Below are 25577 nucleotides of genomic sequence, written 5' to 3'. Positions count from 1 at the left end.
GGCCGTATTAAAGATTTTATTGATTGATTTTACAGAGAAAGGAGGCGGGTGCGAGAAGTATCAACTCATAGTTTCTTCACTTTAGTTGTTCATTGATGTGTGTGTGTGTGTGTGTGTGTGTGTATATATTATTTATTTATTTTATTTTATTTTATTTATTCACTTTAGAGAGGGGGGGGAGAGAGAGAGAGAAGAGAGAGACAGGGGGGAGGAGCTGGAAGCATCAACTCCCATATGGGCCTTGACCAGGCAAGCCCAGGGTTTCGAATCGGCGACCTCAGCATTTCCAGGTTGACGCTTTATCCATGCCTTTTTTTTTTTAATTTAATTTAATTTTTTTCCACGCAGTGCTGTCTTTTCCCGAAATGTTGCAGATCAGTTACAGCAAACAGAACGGCGACCGTCAAGGAAAACTGTCGCTCTGGGCTCCTTTTTGACAGCAGCAATATGTGTGTGTGTGTGTGTGTGTGTGTGTGTGTGTATACACACACATATATATATATTTTTTTAATTACAGAGAGAGAGAGAGTCAGAGAGAGGGACAGACAGGGACAGACAGACAGGAACGGAGAGATGAGAAGCATCAAACATTAGTATTTCATTGCGCATTGCAACACCTTAGTTGTTCACTGATTGCTTTCTCATATGTGCCTCGACCGCGGGCCTTCAGCAGACCGAGTAACCCCTTGCTGGAGCCAGCAACCTTGGGTTCAAGCTGGTGAACTTTTTGCTCAAACCAGATGAGCCCGCGCTCAAGCTGGCGACCTCGGGGTCTCGAACCTGGGTCCTGGGCATTGTAGTCCGACACTCTATCCACTGTGCCACCGCCCGGTCAGGCTGTATGTATGTGTGTGTGTGCACACACACACATTTTTAAATACAAATATATATATAAATATATATATATATATATATATTTTTTTTTTCCTTTTTGTATTTTTCCGAAGCTGGAAATGGGGAGAGACAGTCAGACTCCCGCATGCGCCCGACCAGGACCCACCCGGCACGCCCACCAGGGGCGATGCTCTGCCCACCAGGGGGCGATGCTCTGCCCCTCCGGGGGGGGGGGGGTCGCTCTGCTGTGACCAGAGCCACTCTAGCACCTGGGGCAGAGGCCACGGAGCCATCCCCAGCGCCCAGGCCATCTTTGCTCCAATGGAGCCTTGGTTGCAGGAGGGGAAGAGAGAGACAGAGAGGAAGGAGGGGGGCGGGGTGGAGAAGCAAATGGGCGCTTCTCCTATGTGCCCTGGCCGGGAATCGAACCCGGGTCCCCCCCACGCCAGGCCGACGCTCTACCGCTGAGCCAACCGGCCAGGGCCTGTGTGTGTGTATATATATATATATATATATATATATTTTTTTTTTTTTTTTTTTAAATATTTTATTTATTTATTTATTTAAATTTTTTTTATTTTATTTATTCATTTTAGAGAGGAGACAGAGAGGGACAGAGAGAGACAGAGAGAGACAGAGACAGGGGGAGGAGCTGGAAGCATCAACTCCCATATGTGCCTTGACCAGGCAAGCCCAGGGTTTTGAACCAGCGACCTCAGCATTTCCAGGTCGATGCTTTATCCACTGCGCTACCACAGGTCAGGCCTGTATATATATTTTTATAAAGATTTTACCTGTTGAGCCTGGCCTGCGGTGGCACAGTGGATAGAGTTTCAACATGGAATTGCTGAGGCCACAGGTTCAGGGCCCTGGGCTGCCTGGTCAATGCACACACGACAATCAATGAACGGCTGGGGTGGGGCAGCCGTGAGTTGATACTTCTCACCTTCCATCCCTCTCTCTCCTCTCTCTGTGAAATCGGTGAATAGAATCTTAAAAAGAAAAAAAAAGGTTTTTTAAAGATTTTACCTGTTGATTTTAGAGAGAGGGGAGAGAGAGAAAGAGAAGAAGGGAGAAGCATTTGTATGTGCCTTGACTGGGCAAGCCTGGGGTTTTGTTTTGTTTTGTTTTGCTTTGCTTTTTGTGGCAGAGACAGAAAGTCAGGGAGAGGGTCAGTCAGACAGGAAGGGAGAGGGATGAGAAACATCAGTTCTTTGTTGTGGCTCCTTAGCTGTTCATTGATTGCTTTCTCATATGTGCCTTGACCGGGGCTACAGCAGACTGAGTGACCCCTTGCTTGAGCCAGATGAGCCCGCGCTCAAGCTGGTGACCTCGGGGTCTCAAACCTGGGCCCTCCACATCCCAGTCCAACTCTCTATTCACTGTGCCACCGCCTGGTCATGCAAGCCTGGGTTTTTTTTGTTTTGTTTTGTTTTTGTATTTTTCTGAAGTTGGAAACAGGGAGGCAGTCAGACAGACTCCCGCATGCACCCGACCAGGATCCACCCGGCATGCCCACCAGAGGGCGATGCTCTGCCCATCTGGGGCGTCACTCTGTTGTGACCAGAGCCATTGTAGCGCCTGAGGCAGAGGCCATGGAGCCATCCTCAGCGCCCGGGCCAACTTTGCTCCAATGGAGCCTCGGCTGGGAGGGGAAGAGAGAGACAGAGAGGAAAGAGAGGGAGAGGGGTGGAGAAGCAGATGGGCGTTTCTCCTTGTGTGCCCTGGCCAGGAATCGAACCCAGGACTCCTGCACGCCAGGCTGACGCTCTACCACTGAGCCAACTGGCCAGGGCCAAGCCTGGGGTTTTGAACTGTGCCACCATGTCAGGCCATATATTTTTTATTTACTGATTTTCTAACAGTTGATTTACACGACTTAATATAGCTATTGCAGTAACTGTCAAAGACTTTTAAGAAATTGACATTCGGCCTGACCAGGCTGTGGTGCAGTGGATAGAGCTTCGGACTGGGACACAGAGGATCTGGGTTCAAGACCCCGAGGTTGCTGGCTTGAGTGCGGGCTCATCTGGTTTGAGCAGGGCCAAGGTCACTGGCTTGAGCAGGGGGTCGCTCGGTCTGCTGAGGCCCCCTGGTCAGGGCACATATGGGAGAGCAGTCAATGAACAGCTAGGGTGCCTCAACAAAGAGTTGATGCTTCTCATCTTTCTCCCTTCCTGTCTGTCTGTCCCTGTCTGTCCGTCTCTCTGCCTCTCTCCGTCTCTGTTACAAAAAAAGAAAAACCCCCAGAAATTAACATTCAGTCCTGGCAAAGTGGATAAAGGCCTGGGACACTGGGGACTCAGGTTCAAAACCCCAATATTGATGGCTTGAGTTCAGACTCACCAACTTGAGCGCAGGGTCACTGGCTTGAGTGTGGGATTGTAGACATGACCCCATGGTCACTGGCTTGAGCCAATGTGCCTGGTCCTAGCAAGGGTTCACTAGCTCAGCTGTAGCCCCCCAGTTAAGGCACATATGAGAAAGCAATTAAACAACTAAGGTGCCTCAATGAATAACAGATGTTTCTCAGCTCTCAATGAGTAACAGATGTTTCTCAGCTTTCTCCTTTCTTGTGTGTCTGTACCTGGTCCCTGTCTGTCTGTCTGTCTCTTTCTCACATGCTAAAAAAAAAAAAAAAAAGGAAAGAAAATAACATTCAGCTCTGGATCAGTTGGTTAGAGCTTTGTCCCAAAGAGCAGAGCTGCCAGTTCCTGGTCAGGGCCTGTACAGGAACAGCTCAATGTTTTTGTCTCACTTTCTCTTTACCCTGTCCTCTCTCTCTAAAATCAGTGAAGACAAAACAAAACAAAATAAATTAACATTCAGCTTTGGTTGAGTAGCTCTGCTGGTTAGAGTGTCACCCCAATACGCCAAGGTGGCAGGTTTGGTCCCCAGTCAGGGCACACACAAGAATCAACCAATGAATGCATAAATAAGTGGAACAACAAATTAATGTTTTTTTCTCTCTCTCGTTTAAAAATTAAAAAAAAATTAACATTCATCTTGTGCAGCCATTAAGACGGTCCATTTTTAGGACATTTGTGCAGTTTGCCTACGTTTCTGCTTCAGCCCAGCAGCCAGTCATCTGGTGTCTCATGGAAGATAGTGGACCCTTGCTAAGGGACACGACCTTTCTGGATGGGCACACTGCTTGCTTCTCTCCCTCCATCCAACATTCCTTCTTGTGCCCATTAATGAAAAGTTAGATCCAAAGACTTGGTTTTAAAGCTTGAATCCCTCACGGGGAGGCTGGGTGGGTCCCATGGCCTTCCACGCAGGATCTCAATGTTGCTGACCCTAACTGGGCAGCAGTCACAGCCTGACAGTCCACTGCACACACGTGTCCCACCCATAAAAACCCATTGATATCAGAGCCTCTGTTCACTTCATAGCGTGTACATAGATCATTCTGGCCTCTTCAGGTATCTCGTTATAGTTCAGGAAATAATGTTTTCCAAATTCTATCTTGTAATTACCTAAACCAGAGCTGGGACTATGTGTTCCTCTGAAATAGTTCTCCTCGGGTTGGCAGGATCTATGCCAAATTCTTAGAGCGGGGGTGGGGGTGGGGTGGGGGTGGGGCGTGGGCTGGCTTGAAGGCAGCGGCATCATATGGTGACAGATGGGCTTATTTTTCTGGCTCTCTATTTTCTGAGAGCCTTGAAGGGCTCATGGTTAGGGCGGCTTCATTGGGTGTCAGTCAGTGACTGTCATTTTTTTCTGATGCTTGAGGCATGTCATCAGGTTTGGCTTCTGTGTCCTTTCAGCATGTTCCTGTCTTCTTTCGGCACTTCTCACTTTGTGGCATAACAGGGTGTTTGTTCTAGGTGAGCCTGGCACTTTCCCTTTATGGTCCTGGAATCAGTCATTTCCTCTGGTTTCTCTCTGCAGGGCAAGGAATGAAACTCTGGGCTTTGGATGTCTCCTGTCCTTCCTCTCCCTGTCCTCACTGGGAGCCACAGCTTCCTTGGAAAGCCACAGGTGGAAGGGTGTAAGGCACCCACTGAGCCCAGCACTGGGCTGGACTCACATAAACTGTGGGGTTCTGGACATTGGCTTCTCCACTTTGGGGATTGGTTTTTCTATCTGTGAAAAGTGGATTGCAGTATACTGACAAATGGCCCCCAAGGATATATACATTGTAATCCCCTGGTATGTGGAAGTATTATCCTATAAGGAAAAAGGGTCTTAGCAATTGTGATTAAAAATCTTTTTTTAAAAATTTTTATTTATTTATTCAATTTTAGAGAGGAGAGAGAGTTAGAATGAGAGAGAGAGAGAGAGAGAGAGAGAGAAAGGGGGGAGGAGCAGGAAGCATCAACTCCCATATATGCCTTGACCAGGCAAGCCCAGAGTTTTGAACTGGTGACCTCAGTGTTCCAGGTCAATGCTTTATCCACTGCGCCACCACAGGTCAGGCAATGATTAAAGATCTTAAAATGGGGAAATTATCGAAATTATCCTAATTTATTTAGGATAACTCATGAATCCTTACAAGAGTGAGGTAGGGGCAAATTTGACAACCGTCTTAGTCTGATTGGGCTGCCATAAGAAAATACCAGAGACAAAAAAAAATAGAAAGAAAGAAAATATCATATTTGGGGTGACTTAAGGAACCAAAATACTTCTTACAGTTCTTTTTTTCTTAAATTTTTAAAAAAAATTTATTGATTTTTAGAGAGAGGAAAGAGAGGGAGAGACAGAGGAGAGAGAGGAGGTGCAGGAAGCATCAACTCATAGTAGTTGCTTCTCATATGTGCCTTGACCGGGCAAGCCCAGGGTTTTGAACCAGCAACCTCAGCATTCCAGGTTGATCTTTATCCACTGTGCCACCACAGGCCAGGCACTCCTTACAGTTTTTTTAAAATTTATTTTTATTGATTGATTTTGGAGGGCGAGGAAGATAGAGACAGAAGCATCAATCTGCTCTTGTATGTACCTGACCCTGGATCGAACCCGCAACCTCTGCGCATCAGGATGGTGCTCAAACCAACCAAGCTATCTGGCCAGGGCTCTCCTTACAGTTTTTGAGGCTGAGAAGTCCAAGATCAAGGTTCTAGCAAAGTAGATTTCATTCTGAGGCCTCTTTGGGCTTATAGGAGGCTGTCACATTGTTGTGTGCTCACACCATCTCCAAGTGTGACTACAGCAAGCTTTCTGGTGTTTTTATTTTTAGGAGGACACTAGTCCCATCATGAAGGCCCCACTCTCATGACCCCCCCCCCCATAACCCCAATTACATCCCAAAGGCCCATCTCCAAATACTATGACATCTGCAGAACGGCAACAGATGTATTTATGGCAAATACAATTCCGTCCACAGCAACAGCACATAGAGCAAAAGGCTATTTAAAGATGTTTGTCTTTATTTTACTATTTTATTTTTTTTATTATTCAGTGAGAGGAGGGGAGGCAGAGACAGACTCCCATGTGTGTTATGACCGGGATCCACCTGGAAAGCCGGATAGGGGGTGATGCTCTGCCCATCTGGAGTATTGCTCTGTTGCTTAGCAACCAAGCTCTTCTTAGAGCCTGAGGCAGAGGCCATGGAGTTATCCTCAATACCCAGGGCCAACTCCCTCCAACTGAGGAGCCATGGCTGCAGGAAGGAAGGAGAAGGAGAGAGAGAGAGAGAGAGAGAGAGAGAGAAGTGAGGGGGGAGGGGTGGAGAAGTAGATAGGCGATTCTCCTGTATGCCCTGATCAGAAATCAAATCCAGGACATCCACACACCAGGCTGATGCTCTAACATTGAGCCATATGGCCAGTACCTTTTATTTATTATTTTATTTTTATTCATTGGTTTTTAGTGAGAGAAGAGGGGTGAGAGAGAGAGAGAGAGCGAGGTATTGATTTGTTGTTACACTTATTCATGTTGTCTGTTATTGGTTGATTTTTTTTTTTTTTTTTTTTTACAGAGACAGAGACAGTCAGAGAGAAGGATAGACAGGGATAGACAGACAGGAATGGAGAGATGAGAAGCATCAATCATTAATTTTCGTTGCGCAATGCAACATCTTAGTTGTTCATTGATTGCTTTCTCATACGTGCCTTGACCATGGGCCTTCAGCAGACCGAGTAACCCCTTGCTCAAGCCAGCGACCTTGGGTCTAAGCAGGTGAGCTTTTGCTCAAGCCAGATGAGCCCGTGCTCAAACTGGCAACCTCGGGGTCTTGAACCTGAGTCCTCTGCATCCCAGTCCGACGCTCTATCCACTGCGCCACCACCTGGTCAGGCCTTTTTTCTTTTTTAGTAAGACACTGAGACAGACAGGGAGAGAGATGAGAAATATCAACTCGTATTTGCGGCACTTTAATTGTTCATTAATTGCTTCTCATACCTGCCTTGACTTGGGGGGCTCCAGCCAAGACAATGACCCCTTGCTCAAACCAGCAACATTGGGCTTGAAGCCAGTGACTTTTGGGCTCAAGCCAGCTACCATGAGGTGATATTTATGATCCCGTGCTCAAAGTGGTGAACCCGTGCTCAAGTAGGATGAGCCTGCGCTGAAGTAACCTCGGGGTTTTGAACCTGGGGCCTCTCAGCATCCCAGGTTGATGCTCTATCCACTGCGCCACTGCCTGGTTAGGCTTCCTTTTGTTTTTCTTTGTGTTTTTTTTAATTTTAAAGATTTATTGACTTGAGCCTGACCAGGTGGTGGCACAGTGGATAGAGCGTCGGACTGGGATGCGGAAGGACCCAGGTTCGAGACCCCGAGGTCGCCAGCTTGAGCGCGGGCTCATCTGGCTTAAGCAAAAAGCTCACCAGCTTGGACCCAAGGTCGCTGGCTCCAGCAGGGGGTTACTCGGTCTGCTGAAGGCCCACGGTCAAGGCACATGTGAGAAAGCAATCAATGAACAACTAAGAAGTCGCAACACGCAACGAGAAACTGATGATTGATGCTTCTCATCTCTCTCCGTTCCTGTCTGTCCCTGTCTATCTCTGCCTCTGTAAAAAAAAAAAAAAAAAAAAAAAAAAAAAAAAAAAAGATTTATTGACTTGAGAGAGAGAGAAAGAGAGAAACATCAATCTGTCCTGTATGTGCTCTGATGGGGGGTCGAACCCATAACTTTGGGATATTGGGACAATGCTCGAACAAACGGACCTACCCAACCAGGGCCAAGACTGTCGGTCTTGAAGACTGTGGTGACATAGTCACAGCCCAGGGACCCCTGGAGCTCCAGAGGGGGAGTACAGACCCGCCAACTGCTGCGAGCCAGCACGGCTAGTAATTCTAGGTCTTGAGTGGGAACAGCACCGGAATTAAGAAAACAGGCTTAGAGAAAAAGGATGGGCTCTGGCGGGTCTCTTTGCAAGGCAAGAGATAGCTGGCAAAAAGCAAAGCTCCATTCCCCAACCTGCTTTATTTATAGGGCAAAGAGAGGCCATTAGCAACTCAAAGAGATCATTAAAGCAAAGTCACATTTCCAAGGCATCCCAAGTGCAGAAAACCCCCACCACACGGAACATCTTAACTTCATACAACAAAGGATAGCCTCCAGTCTTTCCGAGTGACAAGGGGGAAAGGATGAGTATAAACAACCCAGCACCACTGCTTAACATGAAGGTGTGAAAAAAAAAAAGTCTTTAGCAACTTCACAAACAAATGAGGTGGGGGGTTGGGCAGACTGTCAGCTTACTGCCAGTTCCCCACAAACTCTGTCCCCCAAAAATCTACACTGCAAAGACCCTGTTGCCTTTTGGTCCCCCACAGCCAACACTTAGATTCAGAATTCTGGACTCATGCCTGAAAATTCATTTTAATAATTTTAAAGTGTACAATTCAGTGGCAATCAGTACAGTCATGATGTGCAACTACCAGTCTAGTTCCTGAATGTGTAGATGGAGTAAGAGATTGGAGTGATACAGCCACAAGACTTCTTTAGGAAGTGGCTTTGGGAATGACACCCAACAGTTGGAGGGAAAGCCACATGCAGGTGGGAGTGTGGGGAAGGTAGACAACCTGAGGGTGGTGCCTGCAGCAGGTGCCCAGAAGGGGTGGTGGCCAAGCCCAGGTTGCCCTTGGTGCCATCTGTGTGATTCCTGTACATTGTCTCACCTCTCATGTCCTGCCTGCAAAACCAGAATATAGTTTCCAAGGGCCAGGATTGTGAATGGTGAGATGCTGCAAAGGGTGGACAGAAGCACAGAAGATGAGAGCATGAGGTGACACTGGTTGTTCTGTGTAGTCTATGGGGGAGGGGCAGAGCCAAGATGTCCTAGAGTCCTGCTGTACATCTGGAGACCTTTGGATAGGATGACTCCTGAGGGAGGGCCGCTGATTGATGCTTCTGCCCACTATGACCACTCTAGCTCAATCAGTTCTGGGATGCCCCCTTATTCTTTCTTGAGCCTGCCTGAGCCTGATTTAAAGTTGATTCCCCCTCCACTAATGCCATCTTGGCATTTCCAGAAGACTTGGTTTCCCCATTTAGACAAGGGGGCTGACAGTGGCCCAGCACCAGGTGATAAGGGGCTTCTCCAAGGCCTGTTTGTATAGCTGCTATGTACTGGGAAGGAAAAGTCCTGGGTCCAAGAGGAAGGTATGGGGGCTGTGTACAGAGGAAAGCATGGGCCATGACAGGCCTCAAACCACAGGACCAGTTACTAGTCTAGTGAAGAACCTGTAACAGGGGAAACCAGGGAGCTATCCAGCCACCTATCTCTAAGTACTTTATTACCACTTCTTACCGCACTGCTCCCTAACTGCCTGGTTAGCCTCAGGGCCTTTGCACTTCTTTCTGATTGAACTGTCCTTCAGACTGTTTGGGAGTACCTCCAAGGGGAGTCCCCCTCTGACACTACCATCATCTACTTATTTTGACTCTCTGATCCCTTACAACCCACCCCAGTCTGCCCCTCACCCTAGTGATTTTGAAGCCTAGTGCGCGTCAAGGTCATGGAGAGTCCTGCATATATTACTAAAAGACGCAACACCTGACAAAGCGAGATGCTCATAACCAACTTTCCTTCCTAACTATTCGAAAGGAAGCAAGGGTCCAGCCTGGGGCTCTGGGCAAAGGAACGCGAGGGGCGGGCCCGTCGGGGGGCGGGGCCCCGCTGCTCCCCGTAGAAGGGGCGGGGCGGCGCCGGGCCTGAAACAAAGGCTCGTGCAGAGACAAAGCCCCGCGGCCCCCAGCCCCGCCGGGAACAAAGGCCACACCTGGGCCTGGAGCCCCCAACACGCCTCCTCCGAAGTCACCTGTGAGCGCCCAGGGAGCCAGTGATGGGGCTGCGCCTGTGTCCTCGGAGTGTGCAAGCGCGAGCACGCGAGCAGGGTTCGGGTCCAGACGCGGAGGCCCTTCGCCTCTGCGTCCGCTCCCGGGCCGACCCCCTAAGGCAGGATTCTCCCCCAACCTCTCCCCTCCTTAGCCTTCGGCCAGCGTGCAGGTTCAGATCGCCCACCGGGAAATCATCGCAGACCTGCTGCTTTGCAGCGTCTTGGGACCTTTTGGGGCCTAAGCAAGGTTTTTAGTGTTTTCCAGGTTAAACAACAGGAAGGTGAAAACGCAAAGTCATCCTCTAGGTTTTGGATCGGAGTGCCTTCTCAGTTGCAGATCCTCCGCTCCTCTCCTGGGCCCGCGTCTCCGCAAGGACTCGGCCCTGCCTCTTCTGGCGAACGCCCGTGACGCCGCGACTGCAGACCTAACGCGGCTGCTTTAAGGGCGGGGACTCAAGTGGAGGCCCCGACGGCCAACAGGCGTGCGCAGTCCAGAGGCCCGACACAGGGGCAGAGGGGAGGCGGGACTACGCTATAGCGATGGTGCGCGCGCCCTGCCCACACGCTGGGTTTCGGCGGGGACGTCCCATACGGCCCGCCCCTGCCTCCCGGGCCGCGCCAAGGTGCTGGAGGCCAAGTGGGAGGGTCCTGCTCAGACGCGTGCGCACTGGTGTTCTCGTCAGCCGAGACCTGCCACAGCACCACCCCCGGGCGCTAGGCTCCTACGGCGCGTGCGCGGCAGCGTCGGCGCCAGTTATTTCTGTCCCGCCCCCTGGCCTTAGCTCTTTCTGCGAGTGGGCGCGCGGGCGAACGGTTCTTCTTGTGGTGCGCGTGGTGGGTCTCGGCGGCCAGTGAGGAGAAAGCTCCAGCCGAGGCGGCGAAACGCAAGCAGGCAGTGGCCGGCCGGGCCTTGGCAGCGCCGCGCGCGCGCAGCGGGCGAAGGCCCAGGCGGCGCTCGGGCTCGCGGCCGCGGCAGCAGCGGCGGCGGCGGCGGCGACCCAGCCGTTGGCTGCGAGCGCGTGTGCGCCTGCGCGGCGGGCCCCGAGCCCCTCCTCCCCTCCTGGGCGCCCCCGGCGGCGTGTGAATGGCGGCCTCGGCGGCGGCGGCCTCGGCGGCGGCGGCGACCGCCGCCTCCAGCAGCCCCGGCCCAGGTGAGGGCTCGGCGGGCGGCGAAAAGCGCGCCCCCCCCGCGGCGGCGGCTTCGGCTGGGGCCTCCGCCTCGTCGACGGCCTCTGCCTCGGCAGCGGCGGCGTCGTCGCCCGCGGGAGGTGGCGGCGGCGAGGCGCTGGAGCTGCTGGAGCACTGCGGCGTGTGCCGGGAGCGCCTGCGGCCGGAGCGGGAGCCGCGCCTGCTCCCCTGCCTGCACTCGGCCTGCAGCGCCTGCCTCGGGACCCCGGCGCCCTCCGCCTCCAACAGCTCGGGGGACGCTGGGGCGGCGGGCGACGGAGCCGGTGAGTCCCCTCGGGCCCTTCCCCCACCCGCCGTCTCTGACCCCGACTCGGCGCGTTTTTCTCATCACGGGCTCGTTCTTAGTGTGACATTGGTGTGGGATCACCGGTCTTCGGGATGAGAACCGAGGATTGCTGGGCCTCCTCGGCTGCGGGCAGTGAGGTCTAGGCCAGGTGCTGAGATACGGGGCGTTTGTGTCCAGTTGGACAAAATGTTTTGTCGCCTGCAGCAGGAGGGGAGGGGAGGGGAGGGCCTGGCCCAGCATGGGACCGTGGTGGTTGTGGTACAGTGGGGGGAGGGGGTTATGTACTGGATGCCGTCATGTAATGGTTTTTATTTGTGGCTACTCGCAGTCGTGGACTGTCCTGTGTGCAAGCAACAGTGCTTCTCCAAAGACATTGTGGAGAATTATTTCATGCGCGACAGTGGCAGCAAGGCTTCCACTGATTCCCAGGATGCAAATCAGGTATGTCCTGCCCTATCAACCGCCAGGAGGCCTTGGCTTTGGGGGAGCAGGGAGGATCCCTCCCCACAGGGACATGGATTTACCAGCTCCAGGTTCGACTTATCCCTGCGCTGGACAGCCTTTAAAGGTGCTGCCATACCATACGTTTTTGGGGATATAAATGAGGACTTTTCTCGTGGTTTTCTTTTGTTGACTCTGCCTTTGCCCAGCAGTGCTGCACCAGCTGTGAGGATAATGCCCCAGCCACCAGCTACTGTGTGGAGTGTTCTGAGCCGCTGTGTGAGACTTGTGTAGAGGCACATCAGCGAGTGAAGTACACCAAGGACCACACCGTGCGTTCCACAGGTATGCAAGGTGGGAGGGGTGGCCCAGTCTGCTCTTGTCCATGTGCCATCAGCTGTTACAGACACGGTTGTAGATGATGAATAGGTCCCTAGAGCTTCTCTAGGGGCATCACCTGAATGGCCAGGTGGCAGAACTAGGGAGGTTGAATATTTTTATGCAGTCTTTGTTGGTTCAGGTAGATGGGGGAGGTTATAGGCAGAGGGTGGTGGGAGAACATAGGTGGCCTTCGTGTCAGTGGGTGTGCAGAGGGTTTTAGGAAGCTCATGAGGGAAGCCCCCGGGAAGCTGGAAGAACTGGCAGTTGCAGACAGTGAAAAATACAAAGTTTCTGGGAAAGGATGCAAGGAACCTCCTCAACTTGGGGTTTCCTGGCACCTGGCTTAAGATTTTGGGAGGAAGTCTTATGGGCCACAACACAGTGTCTTGATAAGCTGCGAGAGCCTTCAGGCCGTTACTGACGGGGAGTTCTGGAAGTGTTTTATGTTTGGTTGTAGGTGATTTGAAGTTCACCTGGTTTTCTAGACTTTTCTGTGACCGTGCTGTCAGTAGTATGAAGATAGGTTGGGTAGCTTTCAGAGTTTACTTTGGTGTAGGGCAGGGGTCTAGGGAGGATTATGGGTTTTAGGTAAAAGTCATGGTGCAGGAGGAGGCAATATTGGAGGAACAAAGGCAAGATCTGTTCTTTTGTTTATTTTTTTCTCAGAGAGAGAGGGATAGACAGGGACAGACAGACAAGAATAGAGAGATGAGAAGCATCAATCATTAGTTTTTCATTGCACTTTGCAACACCTTAGTTGTTCATTGATTGCTTTCTCATATGTGCCTTGACCGTGGGCCTTCAGCAGACGGAGTAACCCCTTGCTGGAGCCAGCAACCTTGGGTTCAAGCTGGTGGGCTTTTTGCTCAAACCAGATGAGCCCGCGCTCAATCTGGCGACCTCGGGGTCTCAAACCTGAGTCCTCTGCATCCCAGTCCAATGCTCTATCCACTGCGCCACCGCCTGGTCAGGCTGTTCTTATTTTATTTTATTTTTTTAAAGATTTTTTTTTTTTTTTTTTTTTTTACAGAGACAGAGAGTGAGAGGGATAGACAGGGACAGACAGACAGGAACGGAGAGATAAGAAGCATCAATCATTAGTTTTTTGTTGTGCATTGCGACACTTTAGTTGTTCATTGAATGCTTTCTCATATGTGCCTTGACTGTGGGGCTACAGCAGACTGAGTAACCCCTTGCTCGAGCCAGCGACCTTGGGTCCAAGGTGGTGAGTTTTTGCTCTAACCAGATGAGCCTGCGCATAAGTTGTTAACCTCAGGTCTCGAACCCGGGTCCTCTGCATCTCAGTTCGATGCTCTGTCCACTGCGCCACCGCCTGGTCAGGCTGTTCTTATTTTTTAAGTGAGAGGAGGGAGCTAGATTCCCACTTGTGCCTTGACCGGGATCTACCAGGTAACCCACATCTGGGGCCAATTATTGGACCAATTGAGCTATCTTCAGTGTCTGGGACCAACGCTCGAACCAGTTGAGCCACTGGCTGCAAGAGGAGAAGGAAGAAGGAGGAGCGGGAGGAGTAGAAAGAAAAGGGGGAGAGAGTGTGGAGGAGAAGAGAAGCAGATGGTTGCCTTTTATGTGTGCCCTGACAAGGGATTGAACCTGGGACATCTGCACACCGGGCGGACACTATCCACTGAACCAGACCAGCCAGGACCTTTCATAACATCATATATCTTAGGTTGGGTTGGTGTAGCCAGGATGTTTTTGGGATTTGGGAGGAAAGAGGAGCAGAGTCCCAAAGTAACATCCATACATTTCATTTATTCATTCATTCACCTTTTTTTTTTTCTTCTTCAGGGACCGAGAGAGAGTCAGAGAGAGGGGTAGACAGGGACAGACGGACTGGAACGGGGAGAGATGAGAAGTATCAATCATCAGTTTTTTCTTTTGCAAGATCTTAGTTGTTCATTGATTGCTTTCTCACATGTGCCTTTACCATGGGCCTTCAGCAGATTGAGCAACCCCTTGCTCGAGCCAGCGATCTTGGGTCCAAGCTGGTGAGCTTTTGCTCAAACCAGATGAGCCCGCACTCAAGCTGGGGACTTTGGGGTCTCGAAACTGGGTCCTCCGCATCCCAGTCCGACGCTCTATCCACTGTGGCACCGCCTGGCCAGGCCTCAGTTACTTTTTATTAACTTAATTGAGAGGCCATGTCTATGGAAGGGGGAGAGAGAGAGAAGAGGGGAGGGGAGGGATGGAGAAGCAGATGGTAGCTTCTGTGTGCCCTGACCGGGAGTCAAACCCAGGATTTCCAGATGCCGATCTGACACTCTACTGCTGAGCCAACTGGACAGGGCCCCAAGTAGCTTTCTAATAGTGACAGGCTCGAGCACAATAGGAGGTTGTCTACATGGCATGTTGTTGTCTGGGTGTTATAATTGATCACTAGGAGCCTCTCTCCACAGGAAGGGAGCCTGACACCTTTCTGGTCTGAAAGCTCATCTGTCTCAGTGTGAGAAGGCTCTACAAGGCTCCCTGTAGGACTGGGTTGTAAGAGGTCCACGATTTCTTACTAGAAAAGTGAGGAGGTCACCAGGAATGGTTCCTGAAAAAAAACCTGCTTAAATGTTGTCTTTTTCCCATGATAAGATTTTTCTGTGTGCTAGAAAGCAAATATTCTTCGTGATTGGATGCCACAGTAGCCAGAATTCCCTCCCTTGCTGGACAGAACCTGTTGTGAGTGGAGGAGAAAAAAGGCTCAGTGTGTGTTTGGAGGCAGAGGAGCTCTCCAGTGTTTGCCTGGAAAAGGATGTAGTAGAGGGAACAGCAGGGTAGATTTACTGCCAGTCATTCATGGTCACATTTTGTCACAGTGAGAAGCTGGAAGAGGGAGGACATATTTGGTGTAGTGGGGTATCTCTTGGTTAGGCTTGGGGAAGGGAGTTTGAAAACAAGGATCTGGCCTCCACGGCTTGTGCTCTTCCCTGGCCACTGCTGCAGGGCTCTCTGGGTGTCATGATAGATAGCTCAGGGTTGCAGTGTAAGTAGGGAGTGAGGGCCCTTGAGTTGAGGTGCTGAGGATGAGCTCCATCCTTACTGTACCCATTCCATAGGGCCGGCCAAGTCCCGAGATGGAGAGCGCACAGTGTACTGCAACGTACACAAGCACGAGCCCCTTGTGCTCTTCTGTGAGAGCTGTGACACCCTCACCTGCCGGGATTGCCAGCTTAATGCCCACAAGGACCACCAGTGAGTCCTGAGGTGGGGGCGGGGGCCCCGCCCATTCCCATGCTCAGCGCCCAGGCCCACCTCTGTCTGCCCTCAGATACCAATTCCTGGAGGATGCAGTGAGGAACCAGCGCAAGCTCCTGGCCTCGCTGGTTAAGCGCCTCGGGGACAAGCACGCGACACTGCAGAAGAACACCAAGGAGGTTCGCAGCTCGTAAGTGGATTCCAGGGCCATGGGTTATCCCTAGGTGAGCACCTGTGTGACTGGACCTTACCCGGACCACCCTGCCCCTAGGATCCGTCAAGTGTCTGATGTACAGAAGCGTGTGCAGGTGGATGTTAAGATGGCCATTTTGCAGATCATGAAGGAATTGAACAAACGAGGCCGAGTGCTGGTCAACGATGCCCAAGTATACCTGTGGGAGAGGGTCCTGGGGGCTGGGGTCCTCTGCTGCTTATTCTGTCCTTGTGGGAAGGGGTCCTCAGGCCCTCTTTCCTCCTGACACTGCTGCCTGGTACCTGCAGAAGGTAACTGAGGGGCAGCAGGAGCGCCTGGAGCGGCAGCACTGGACCATGACCAAGATCCAGAAGCACCAGGAGCACATTCTGCGCTTCGCCTCATGGGCCCTGGAGAGTGACAACAACACGGCACTTCTGCTCTCCAAGAAGTTGGTGTGTGTGGGAGGTGCCTGGGTGGTGGGTTGTAGGGAGCTGCCCCCAGCACCCTGGTGCTTTTCTTTTTCACTTCCAAGGAGCTCATGCTCATTGCCCCACCCCAGATCTACTTTCAGCTACACCGTGCTCTCAAGATGATCGTGGACCCTGTGGAGCCACATGGTGAGATGAAGTTCCAGTGGGACCTGAATGCCTGGACCAAGAGTGCTGAGGCTTTTGGTAGGTATTTGTCTTCTCGTCGCTGTGCCTTGTAATCCCATTAGGCACTGTGCCTTATGTCTGTGTCCGTCCTCCAGGCAAGATTGTAGCAGAGCGTCCTGGCACCAACTCAACGGGCCCTGCGCCCATGGCCCCTCCACGGGCTCCAGGGCCCTTGAGCAAGCAGGGCTCTGGCAGCAGCCAGGTGAGCAAGGGAAGGAGGGCCCAGGGTGGGAATGGGGGAAGGGGTGTGGTCTTCTGAATGCTTGCCCACGGATGTTTGTCCTGCTTTGTCCACAGCCCATGGATGTACAGGAAGGCTATGGCTTTGTGTCAGGTGAGTGGTTCTAGTCTGACGGTAGCTGGGAGGGCTTCAGTGTATTAGCTCTACCCATCCACTGTCTCCTTTGTTTTCCTAGCAGATGACCCTTACATGAGTGCAGAGCCCCACGTGTCAGGCATGAAGCGGTGAGTGTGGCTATCTTTTGGAGCTGGGTGGGCATAGGGATGGGGGCATTTATGCCAATCTGCACTCATAGGTCCCGCTCAGGTGAGGGTGAAGTCAGTGGCCTCATGCGCAAAGTGCCACGGGTGAGCCTTGAGCGCCTGGATCTCGACCTCACGGCTGACAGCCAGCCTCCAGTCTTCAAGGTCTTCCCAGGCAACACCACCGAGGACTACAACCTGATTGTCATTGAGCGCGGGGCTGCAGCAGCTGCTGCTGGACAGCCTGGGACTGCACCCGGGGCCCCTGGTGCCCAGCCCCTGCCCGGCATGGCCATTGTTAAGGTGAGTATGCTCCTAAGTGACTGGCTTGGAAATAAACGACGACTGCGTAGGCCTGTATCCCACTGAACCCCACTACTTTCAGGAGGAGGAGACAGAGGCTGCCATTGGAGCCCCACCTGCTACTACCGAGGGCCCCGAGACCAAGCCTGTGCTGATGGCCTTGGAGGGTCCCGGTGCTGAGGGTCCCCGTCTGGTTTCACCCTCTGGTAGCACCAGCTCCGGCCTGGAGGTGGTGGCTCCAGAGGGTGCCTCAGGCCCAGCTGGTGGCCCAGGTGCCTTGGACGACAGTGCTACCATCTGCCGTGTCTGCCAGAAACCAGGCGACCTGGTCATGTGCAACCAATGCGAGTTCTGCTTTCACCTGGATTGCCACCTGCCAGCCCTGCAGGATGTGCCGGGGTGCGAGGCTGTGGGATGTGTGGGGAGGTGGGGCCGGGCCTGGCCAGTTCCTTACTCTCAATTCCTGTAGGGAGGAGTGGAGCTGCTCACTTTGCCATGTGCTTCCTGACCTGAAGGAGGAGGATGGCAGCTTGACCCTCGATGGTGGTGACAGTGGTGTGGTGGCCAAGCTCTCACCAGCCAACCAGCAGGTGAGGGTGGGACCATTCCCTTGGCTGGCCAGCAGCTGCAGGCGGCCAGTACCCCCACCCCAATGCTGAGGTGCACCTCTGTTCACAGAAGTGCGAACGTGTCCTGCTGGCCCTGTTCTGCCACGAGCCCTGCCGGCCCCTGCACCAGCTGGCCACTGATTCTAGCTTTTCTATGGTGAGTCCGGGTACTTGGAGGCAGGGGCTGCGCTGTGGCTGCTCGGCCTCACCTTTAGCCTGTGGTCTCCACTTGTAGGATCAGCCTGGTGGCACCTTGGATCTGACCCTGATCCGTGCCCGCCTCCAGGAGAAGTTATCACCTCCCTATAGCTCCCCCCAAGAGTTTGCCCAGGATGTGGGCCGTATGTTCAAGCAATTCAACAAGCTGACAGAGGTGAGCCTTTGGAAAGGGTGGGCTGGGCCAGGGGCTGTGAGGGGATAGGGGAGAGTGGGGACCCACCCTCTATTATCTGCTTGTCTAGGACAAGGCGGACGTGCAGTCCATCATCGGCCTGCAGCGGTTCTTCGAGACTCGCATGAATGAGGCCTTTGGCGACACAAAGTTCTCTGCTGTGTTGGTGGAGCCCCCACCACTGAGCCTGCCTGGTGCCAGCCTGAGTGCCCAGGAGCTCTCCAGTGGCCCCGGTGATGGCCCTTGAAGCTGGGCGCCCCCCTGCCACCCGAGCCAGCTCAGCCTGGATCTGTCCTGTCACCACCCTGCCCTTCCCCTCTGGTGGCCTGGCTCTCACTCCTCGGTAGCCCCATCCCCAGCCCCTCACAACACGGTTTTTACTTCTATGGATTTAATAAACTTCACAAGTTCTTCAGGCCTCGGTTGGTAGGGGCAGTGCTCCTGCGGCCTAGTCTTTGCATCTATCCCTGCACAATCTGTTGGGCTGACTAGGGCTAGGGCCACTTGTCCCCAGCAGGCATTTTGGTGTCCAGAGGTTTGGGAAGAGCATCTCTGATGGGCCCCTGTAATATGGAGAGCACCTCAGGTGTTTGGGAAGAGTACACAAGATGGAGGCTGTGTTCTATCCAGGTAGGTGAGGGGTTCCAGGCCCTTATGTGTAGTCAGGTTTAAGCCTCAGTTGTGTGCCATTGTGGCTGTGTTTTTTTTTTTTTTTAATATTTATTCATTTTAGAAAGGAGAGAGAGAGAGAGAAACAGAGAGAGAAGGGGGGGGGGAGCAGGAAGCATCAACTCCCATATGTGCCTTGACCAGGGAAGCCCAGGGTTTCGAACCGGCGACCTCAGCATTTCCAGGTCAACACTTTATCCACTGCGCCACCACAGGTCAGGCTGTGGCTGTGTTCTTGTACTTGACTCTAACCGTTTCTGTGAGCCGAGAGCTCCACTGGGCCAATCTGAGTTGAGTACTGTCCTTGGCAGACAGGCCTGAACTCCCAGGAGACGCCTTTCTTGGGGATAAGTGTGAGTCTATCACAGTGGAAGCTTGGAAGGGGTCAGTCCATTCCTGCCCTCCCCAGCCCACATCCAGCTCATCTGCCATTTGATCCTTTGACAGCCATGCTTGCTTGAGACAGTCCTGAATTGACTCCTGCCTGAGGGATCCCAGCCTGGTCTACATGAGACCACTAACATAGGCCCAAAGGAACTAGTGTTCAATCTCTTTTATTACAGAAAGAGTACAATGAAAATGAATCCACTGGGCCTCTAAGGTGACTTGAGTCAGTCCCTCCGCAGGTTCTTGAGCCTTTCCTCCAGGTCTGCATCAGCGTCCACCAGGGCTGAGGCTGAGGCTGCAGCCTCTGCTTTCTTCCCACTGGCAGCCACACTGAGTGACCCTCCAGTGGAAGGGAGGTCTGCAGGAAGGGGGGGGGGGTATAATAGAGTCCCTGTGGTGGCAGAGTGGGTGTGGTGGTGTGTTTTGGGTTCTGGGCAGGGACAGGGGCCAAGATTTGGAACACTTACTGGATAGCTCATCTGTCAGGCTCAATCCTAGCTCATCCAGGACTTGTGACACAACAGCATCACTGGGGAAGAGGAGAGGAACTCTTGAGGGTCAATCTCCCGTGAGGGCCAGGGCTCCATTCCTATCCTCCCACCTGGTATTTGCAAACCTCTCTTCTTCATCCTCTTCATCACCCATGGCATCGTCAATGGCATCGTTCATCATCTCCTCCTTCATGTCCATGATCTCCGCCTGCCGCTCAAACTCCATCATGATCTTCTGGATCTGAGGCAACTTCAGCTGCAAGTTGGGGGGAGGAGGATGAGTCCCTGCATTTGGGGGCGTAGTGAGGGGTATGGGGAGAGACACACCTGTCTATTCATGGTGCCCATGGCCTTGGTGACGCCCTTCATGGCTTGCGCCATTGAGTTGTTAGACTTGAGTGTCTGGATCTTGAGGGACACAGCCTGGATGTTGGCCCGCATCAGCACAAACTTGCGCACGTAGCGCCGTGTGCGCACCAGGTCCTTGGCCATGATGCGCACAGCATCCTGAAAAGGAGACAGGTGGCCAGCAGCCACCATTCCCACAGGGTGTCAGAGACTCCATGTGGCTAAACCCAGTACTGCTCCCTCCTAGCCTCTGCAGGATGCTTAACCCAGTGGTCAGCAAACTCATTAGTCAACAGAGCCAAATATCAACATTACAACGATTGAAATTTCTGAGCCAAATTTTTTAAACTTATATAGGTAGGTACATTCCCTATCAAGGTAGCACCCGCATGTGGTATTTGTGGAAGAGTCACACTCAAGGGGCAAAGAGCTGCATGTGGCTCGCAAGCTGCAGTTTGACCACTGAGCAACATTGTTTGGAGTCCCTCCCTTGACTTACCACGCCATTTCCTGCATTGTCATCCTAGCCAAAGATTGTACCTCCTTCACCTCATCACAGGTCTGACAGGCTTAAATTTACCTAAAGCTGAGCTGTTGACTTCCCAAACCTCTTCCTGGCCTTGCCCATCCCAGGAAATGGCAACACCTCAACCCAGCTGCTCAGACCCAGACTCAGGACCCAACACAGGCTCTGCTCACCACTGGTTCAAGCAGGCTGCCTCCTCTTGAACTGCAGGTCTGAATGTACTCCAGGCCATGTCTCTACAGTAAATCCTTGATCTCTGCTTTTACTGAGCTCACCTATCACTCATCTAACATCTGTTGCTTGTATCTCTACTGGCTCACTATCATCATTCTTCCAAGTATGCCTCTGGTATCACCGGGGAGGCAGATTTTATGGACTCTCTGACTAGGGCAACCCTATTCACCCTTCACTCGTTTCCTTAAAATAGCTATCTGTCGGTGTTCTATCTTGCCTGTAGCTGTCATAGTAATGCCTGACCATGCAACAGCCCCTGCCCAACTGAGCTCACCATCTGGCCCTGCTTAGCCATCTTCTTGATGTCTGCAATTATTTTCTTCTCCTGGGTCTCTAGCTTCTGCCGCTCACGGTCCAGCTCTCGCATGGCGCGGTTCAGGGCCCGTTGATTCTGTCGCAGCAGCTCTTCAGGTGTTTTTCGGCGCCCGAACAACAGGTCCATGGCGGCAAAAGTCTGCTGGTGGGCCTGTGATAAGTGCAAAGCCTAAGCTGCAAGTCAGCATGGGACCCAAACAGGTGGCAAGAGCAGATGTATGGAGGGGCGGGACAGGTGTGTAGGGGGGGGTGCTAAATGGAAACGGAGAGAAGGCATGAATGGAAGGCCAAAAGTGCAGCTTGAAATACAGACACACGGGACAGCCAGGCCTGAAAGTCATCTCAGCATTCCCACGTCATACCCTCCATCCCTGTGCTCCACGAGGCTAAAGATTCCAGCCTCCCTGTGGAAGGGGGTGACGCCCTGTTGTCTTCGATGGACAAAGATTGGAGATGGACGGGGGGGAGGGGGGCTGGGGCATTTGGGACCCTGAATCCTAGGGAAAGGGCAGTAGTGGGGTCTTCTTATGAGAGAGCAAGATAATGTGGAGGCCCCGAGAGCCAAGCTAACAGCTCATGGACGCTAAAGAACCTGGTTGAGTACAGCACACCTTGAGGGCGTCAGGGGCTGCTGTGCCCCGAGGACGGGAGGATGGAAGGGAGGGTGTTTGTACACCCAGGCCACGGTCTTGGGGCAGCGGGGGCCCTGAGCACCGAGAGCAAGGCAGCGACAGACCCCGCGACGGTGAGGCCAGGGTCCTGGGAAGAGTGAGGCATTCGATGCCCGGGCAAAGATGCCCCGGACTTGGCCGCCCACGAGCCTGCCTGGGACCCGAGGCGCGGCTGGGGCCACTCACCGGAGCTGGGACCGGGTCCCGCCTCCGTTTCCGGTTTACCAGACTCTCGTTTGGATTACGGGAGCACCCACCGACAGCCCGTCGGTTCCGTCGCCGCCGTTTCCGGATTGAACGACCTGACGTCATAGGTCCCGCCTGCATCCAGAACGCGGGGAGGTGGCACGAGCGCGCCTGCGCACAAGTCCCGTAACAGGCCGGGGCCCAGACGCATGCGCACCAGCTTTCGTTTCGCCGCAGCTGGACCGGTTAGCACAGGTCCAAGTACCGCCCCACAGAGCCTGCGCGGGAGACCCACCGGGTTGTTGCACTTTTCGACGTATTCTCCCCAGGTACCCAGGAGGTCCTATATCCCACCAAATCACCCACTAGAGAGGCTCTGACCTCTCTCCCTTATGTTTATGAACACTAGGTACCTGGTACCACCAGGTAAGGTTCTCACACAGTGGCCTGACCATGGAAGAGGGGGGCGGCGGTGGAGATGGCGCAGACTTTCCCCTAAACTTGTTTACTGGTCGGACAGCCAGATAACTGGGTCTCATCCCTTCCTCACCCCAGAGTGGAAATCTTCCCACTCAGCCTCCGGCACTGGGCACCCTGCCGAGGGGTGTCCGAGTGCCACCTAGGACCACACTCGACATCACCAGCCCTTCTCCCCCGCAACCCCCCCCCTCCCCCCAAAGGAAGAGGCAGAAGCCATGCAGTAACATTCCCCTTTTAATAGCCTGGTGGGACCTCCAGTGGTGGAGGATGGGGTGGCCGGGCCCCAGCCACCCTGTCCCCTTGGCCACCCACCCCAGAGCCTACAGTTGGGGGCTGGACGGCACCCAGCGGGGGGCTAGACAGCCAATTCATTTCCCATCGCTGAGCGGGTCGGGGGAGGCAGCGCCGACCTTAATCACGTGGTGGTTAAAAAAAATAAGTAGGAGCAGGTGACAGGAATGGGAGGCAAGGCTAGGGCATGGGATTCCCCCACCTGCCGCCCCATGCCCCCCACCTATGGCCCCCAATAAATTATTTGCAGGGGACGCCGGGGCTGGTGGCCCTGGCAGGGGTGGGTGCACGCCGACCCTATTTCAGGCAGCGCTCGAAATAGGTGGATCCGATGTAGCCACCCCGCATGGAGCGCTGAACGTTCTGCTCAAACAGCCGACGGTTGTTCTGTAGGACCTCAGCAGCCTCCTTGTTCAGTGGGTCTTCAGGGTTGGGCTCCTGTGGCCAGTACAGGTGGGACTCAACAGGCCCAAGGGGCACAAGGGCTAACCTGTCCAAGCCCTACCCACCCACCCACTCCTACTCACCAAGAAGAGATATTGCAGGCCATAAATTATGGAGTTTATCGTAAGGACTGGCTTCCAGTCCTCTCTGTGGGCAGAGAGCAGCAGATTCAGGGGCTAATGGGTGGGCAGCTGCCACAGGCCCTGCTGGGACTGGATGAGTCAGTCCCAGGGCACAAGACAGTGCTGATGTGAGGCTAGGGGTAGGGAGCAGAGCAGCACAGGCCAGGGAGAAAGCCAAGGTCAAGCCACAAGGAAGAAAACATGGAAATGAAGAGACACAGGAACAAAACCACAGGGAGAAGGGAGGAAGGGGCACTGGTTCACTGCAAGGCCATGAGGCGGCCTGGCAAGCAGGGCTGGGGAGAGCATGGAGGGTCAGCGCCTTCACCTGAGGATATTGAGGCAGACGTTGCCCTCGAGGTCAATGTTGGGGTGATAGACCATCGTCTCACACTTCACCTTGGGGGGGTCATGCGGGTAACCCTGGCCCACCTGGCTCCAGGAAAAGAGGGGAGGTGGATAGGTGCCCTGGCAGTGCCTGGCTGGGGCCTCAGCTGTTGCCTCCTCAGCCTAGGGAGCCACCCCTGCCCACCTGGGACTTACCTTAAAACTGAACACAAACTTCCCACTCTTGTAGAATCCCTGTAAGGGGAGAGAAGATAAAGGCCTTAGGGACCCATGCTGCAGGCCATGGTAGGTGAATCAGGTCTCCTGACTGAAGATGGGCCCATGGCCCAGTCTCTGCTTGGGAATGTAGTTGAGTGTGCCCTCACCTCATCAGGACAGATAACCAACTTGAAATTGAGGAGGTCGTCCGGGTCTGAGAAGCTGATGTCACACGTCTTGGGCAGGTTCAGCTCGTTTATGTCTGGGTTTGTAGAGCAGAAAAAGGGAACAAAGAGAGGGAAGAGAGAGGAGAGAAGAATATGCTCAGAGCAGGTACAGGTACCATCAGAACCCCCATGAACTCCTCCAGGACCCCAAGGCTCTGTCCTGGGCTGTGCCCCACATCTCCAATCCTCTCCCTGCTTTCTGCTTTCTAGTCTCCAAGCAGGATGTTCAGGATCCACAGGACACCACAAACATGTAAATTCAATTGTGACTATATCCTAGTGTCTGCCCCAGGATAAATTCCAACTCTTTTGGACCCACAGCTCCAAGTCCCTGGACCCAATAGCTAAATCCCTCAACCCAGCTCCTAACAGCCCCAACTCCCAAGTAGCCCTCAAAAGCCTCTGACTACCTCAAGCCCCAGGAACCCCAGCCATGACTTCCACTGTCTGGTGGACCTTGCTTGTCACCACCTGTCATCCCAAACCCAGGTTCCTATTTTAACTCCAAAGCCCCTGAGACCCCAGCCCCCCCACCCTATTATCATTCTTGTGCTAATCCCTAGCATCCACTATTCCTTCCTCCTTCACCTGTCACCCCAACCTTCAGACTTCATAAATCCCAGGCCCCAGAACTTACTCCACCCGATCTGACTCTCAGATTCCCAGTGATCCCAGAATAACATGAAATCCTCTGTCCCTCCTATTCTCAGTCGCATGTCCCTACGATTCCGAACTCCTCTGCCTGCCATCCAGGTTCCCATCTGACCCCCAGATTCAGCTCCCAGCCCCTTGTACCAGACGTTTGGCCTTCCAAATATCCTTAATGCTCCATCTCTGCCCCCCCTTTCTGTCCCCTCCCGGTGACTGCATCAACCCACCTCTGATTCCGCATCACCCCGAAAGCCCAGGGCCTGACCTCCGAATCCCCACTTACACGACCCCCCCAATCTATGACACCGCCGACCCCCGGCGAACGCATCACCCGACTCCTGACTCCCTCTTCACCCCACCCTAGGCCCTAACTCCCGACCCCCTACCCTTCTGGATTCGCAGCTGCGCCGCCGACGCCTTCTTGCTGCTGCCCTTGGTACCGCCCGCCGACTCCTCCTCCTTCTTCTGCTGCTTCAGCGAGAACAGCTTGATCATCCTGCTGTTGCCGCCGCCGCCGCTGCGGGGCCCGGGACCCCGGCCACCCGGCCCCCCGCCGCCGCCCGCGCCGCCTCCGCCACTCGGACCGGCCGACGCGGCCTCCTCCGCTGCTGCCGCGGCCCGTCCGGCCTGCCGCGCCGCTCCGCGCCTACCGCGCGACCCGCGTCGGCTTCCGTAGTCCGGCTCCGGCCTGGCCCAGCGCCTCGGCCACGCTCGGCGACGCTCGGGCCGACTCGGCTGTTCTCGGCTCGCTCAGCCCCGCCCCCACCCGCCCGCAAGCTCCCTCCGCCCCTCC

At 53.6% G+C, this 25577-nt stretch overlaps 3 protein-coding genes and 1 pseudogene across 5 annotated transcripts; 1 reads left to right on the top strand and 3 right to left on the bottom strand.

The window, feature by feature from the left end:
- Positions 1-348: 348 nt before the first annotated feature.
- LOC136332813 (small nucleolar RNA SNORA16B/SNORA16A family) lies at positions 349-457 on the bottom strand (annotated as a pseudogene).
- A 10029-nt stretch (positions 458-10486) lies between these two features.
- Positions 10487-18614, top strand: TRIM28 (tripartite motif containing 28). 2 transcript variants are annotated; one of them, XM_066270773.1, is made up of 17 exons: positions 10487-11507; positions 11859-11971; positions 12184-12316; positions 15421-15556; positions 15633-15749; positions 15831-15945; positions 16061-16207; positions 16315-16429; positions 16507-16613; positions 16709-16745; positions 16828-16876; positions 16948-17197; positions 17280-17596; positions 17667-17787; positions 17876-17962; positions 18041-18178; positions 18267-18614. In XM_066270773.1, the coding sequence occupies exons 1-17, from the start codon at positions 11141-11143 to the stop codon at positions 18441-18443; spliced, it is 2526 nt and encodes an 841-aa protein (XP_066126870.1). In that variant the 5' UTR covers positions 10487-11140; the 3' UTR covers positions 18444-18614. The 2 variants fall into 2 exon arrangements, with proteins under 2 accessions (XP_066126870.1, XP_066126871.1); XM_066270774.1 differs by having other exon boundaries at positions 10489-11507; positions 16831-16876.
- A 789-nt stretch (positions 18615-19403) lies between these two features.
- CHMP2A (charged multivesicular body protein 2A) lies at positions 19404-22175 on the bottom strand. Of its 2 annotated transcripts, none has more exons than XM_066270850.1 (6): positions 22024-22175; positions 21126-21317; positions 20071-20250; positions 19869-19999; positions 19720-19781; positions 19404-19610 (listed from the first exon to the last, which is right to left on the bottom strand). In XM_066270850.1, the coding sequence occupies exons 1-6, from the start codon at positions 22162-22164 to the stop codon at positions 19477-19479; spliced, it is 840 nt and encodes a 279-aa protein (XP_066126947.1). In that variant the 5' UTR covers positions 22165-22175; the 3' UTR covers positions 19404-19476. The 2 variants fall into 2 exon arrangements, with proteins under 2 accessions (XP_066126947.1, XP_066126946.1); XM_066270849.1 differs by having other exon boundaries at positions 21126-21335; positions 22024-22146.
- Positions 22176-22724: 549 nt separating this feature from the next.
- Positions 22725-25441, bottom strand: UBE2M (ubiquitin conjugating enzyme E2 M). Its single transcript, XM_066270853.1, has 6 exons — positions 25171-25441; positions 24074-24168; positions 23904-23942; positions 23689-23792; positions 23322-23385; positions 22725-23232 (listed from the first exon to the last, which is right to left on the bottom strand). Exons 1-6 carry the CDS (start codon positions 25277-25279, stop codon positions 23092-23094), a joined length of 552 nt encoding a protein of 183 aa, XP_066126950.1. The 5' UTR covers positions 25280-25441; the 3' UTR covers positions 22725-23091.
- Positions 25442-25577: the final 136 nt, after the last annotated feature.

Source organism: Saccopteryx bilineata, chromosome 3, assembly GCF_036850765.1.
Source record: "Saccopteryx bilineata isolate mSacBil1 chromosome 3, mSacBil1_pri_phased_curated, whole genome shotgun sequence".
Taxonomy (NCBI): Eukaryota; Metazoa; Chordata; class Mammalia; order Chiroptera; family Emballonuridae; genus Saccopteryx; species Saccopteryx bilineata.
The sequence above is the reverse complement of the archived record's forward strand: the minus strand, read 5'-3'. Positions and strand labels throughout refer to the sequence as shown.

Coding starts and splice junctions, on each gene's coding strand:
- CHMP2A (XM_066270850.1), bottom strand. CDS start 22,164: ATGCAGGCGGGACCTATGACGTCAGGTCGTTCAATCCGGAAACGGCGG. Junction 21,318..22,023: donor GGGACCCGGTCCCAGCTCCG/GTGAGTGGCCCC, acceptor CACTTATCACAG/GCCCACCAGCAGACTTTTGC. Junction 20,251..21,125: donor TGGCTAAGCAGGGCCAGATG/GTGAGCTCAGTT, acceptor TCTCCTTTTCAG/GATGCTGTGCGCATCATGGC.
- TRIM28 (XM_066270773.1), top strand. CDS start 11,141: ATGGCGGCCTCGGCGGCGGCGGCCTCGGCGGCGGCGGCGACCGCCGCC. Junction 16,430..16,506: donor CAAGAGTGCTGAGGCTTTTG/GTAGGTATTTGT, acceptor TCCGTCCTCCAG/GCAAGATTGTAGCAGAGCGT. Junction 16,614..16,708: donor AGGGCTCTGGCAGCAGCCAG/GTGAGCAAGGGA, acceptor CTTTGTCCACAG/CCCATGGATGTACAGGAAGG.
- UBE2M (XM_066270853.1), bottom strand. CDS start 25,279: ATGATCAAGCTGTTCTCGCTGAAGCAGCAGAAGAAGGAGGAGGAGTCG. Junction 23,943..24,073: donor TGGTTATCTGTCCTGATGAG/GTGAGGGCACAC, acceptor CTCCCCTTACAG/GGATTCTACAAGAGTGGGAA. Junction 23,386..23,688: donor GTCTGCCTCAATATCCTCAG/GTGAAGGCGCTG, acceptor CTCTGCCCACAG/AGAGGACTGGAAGCCAGTCC.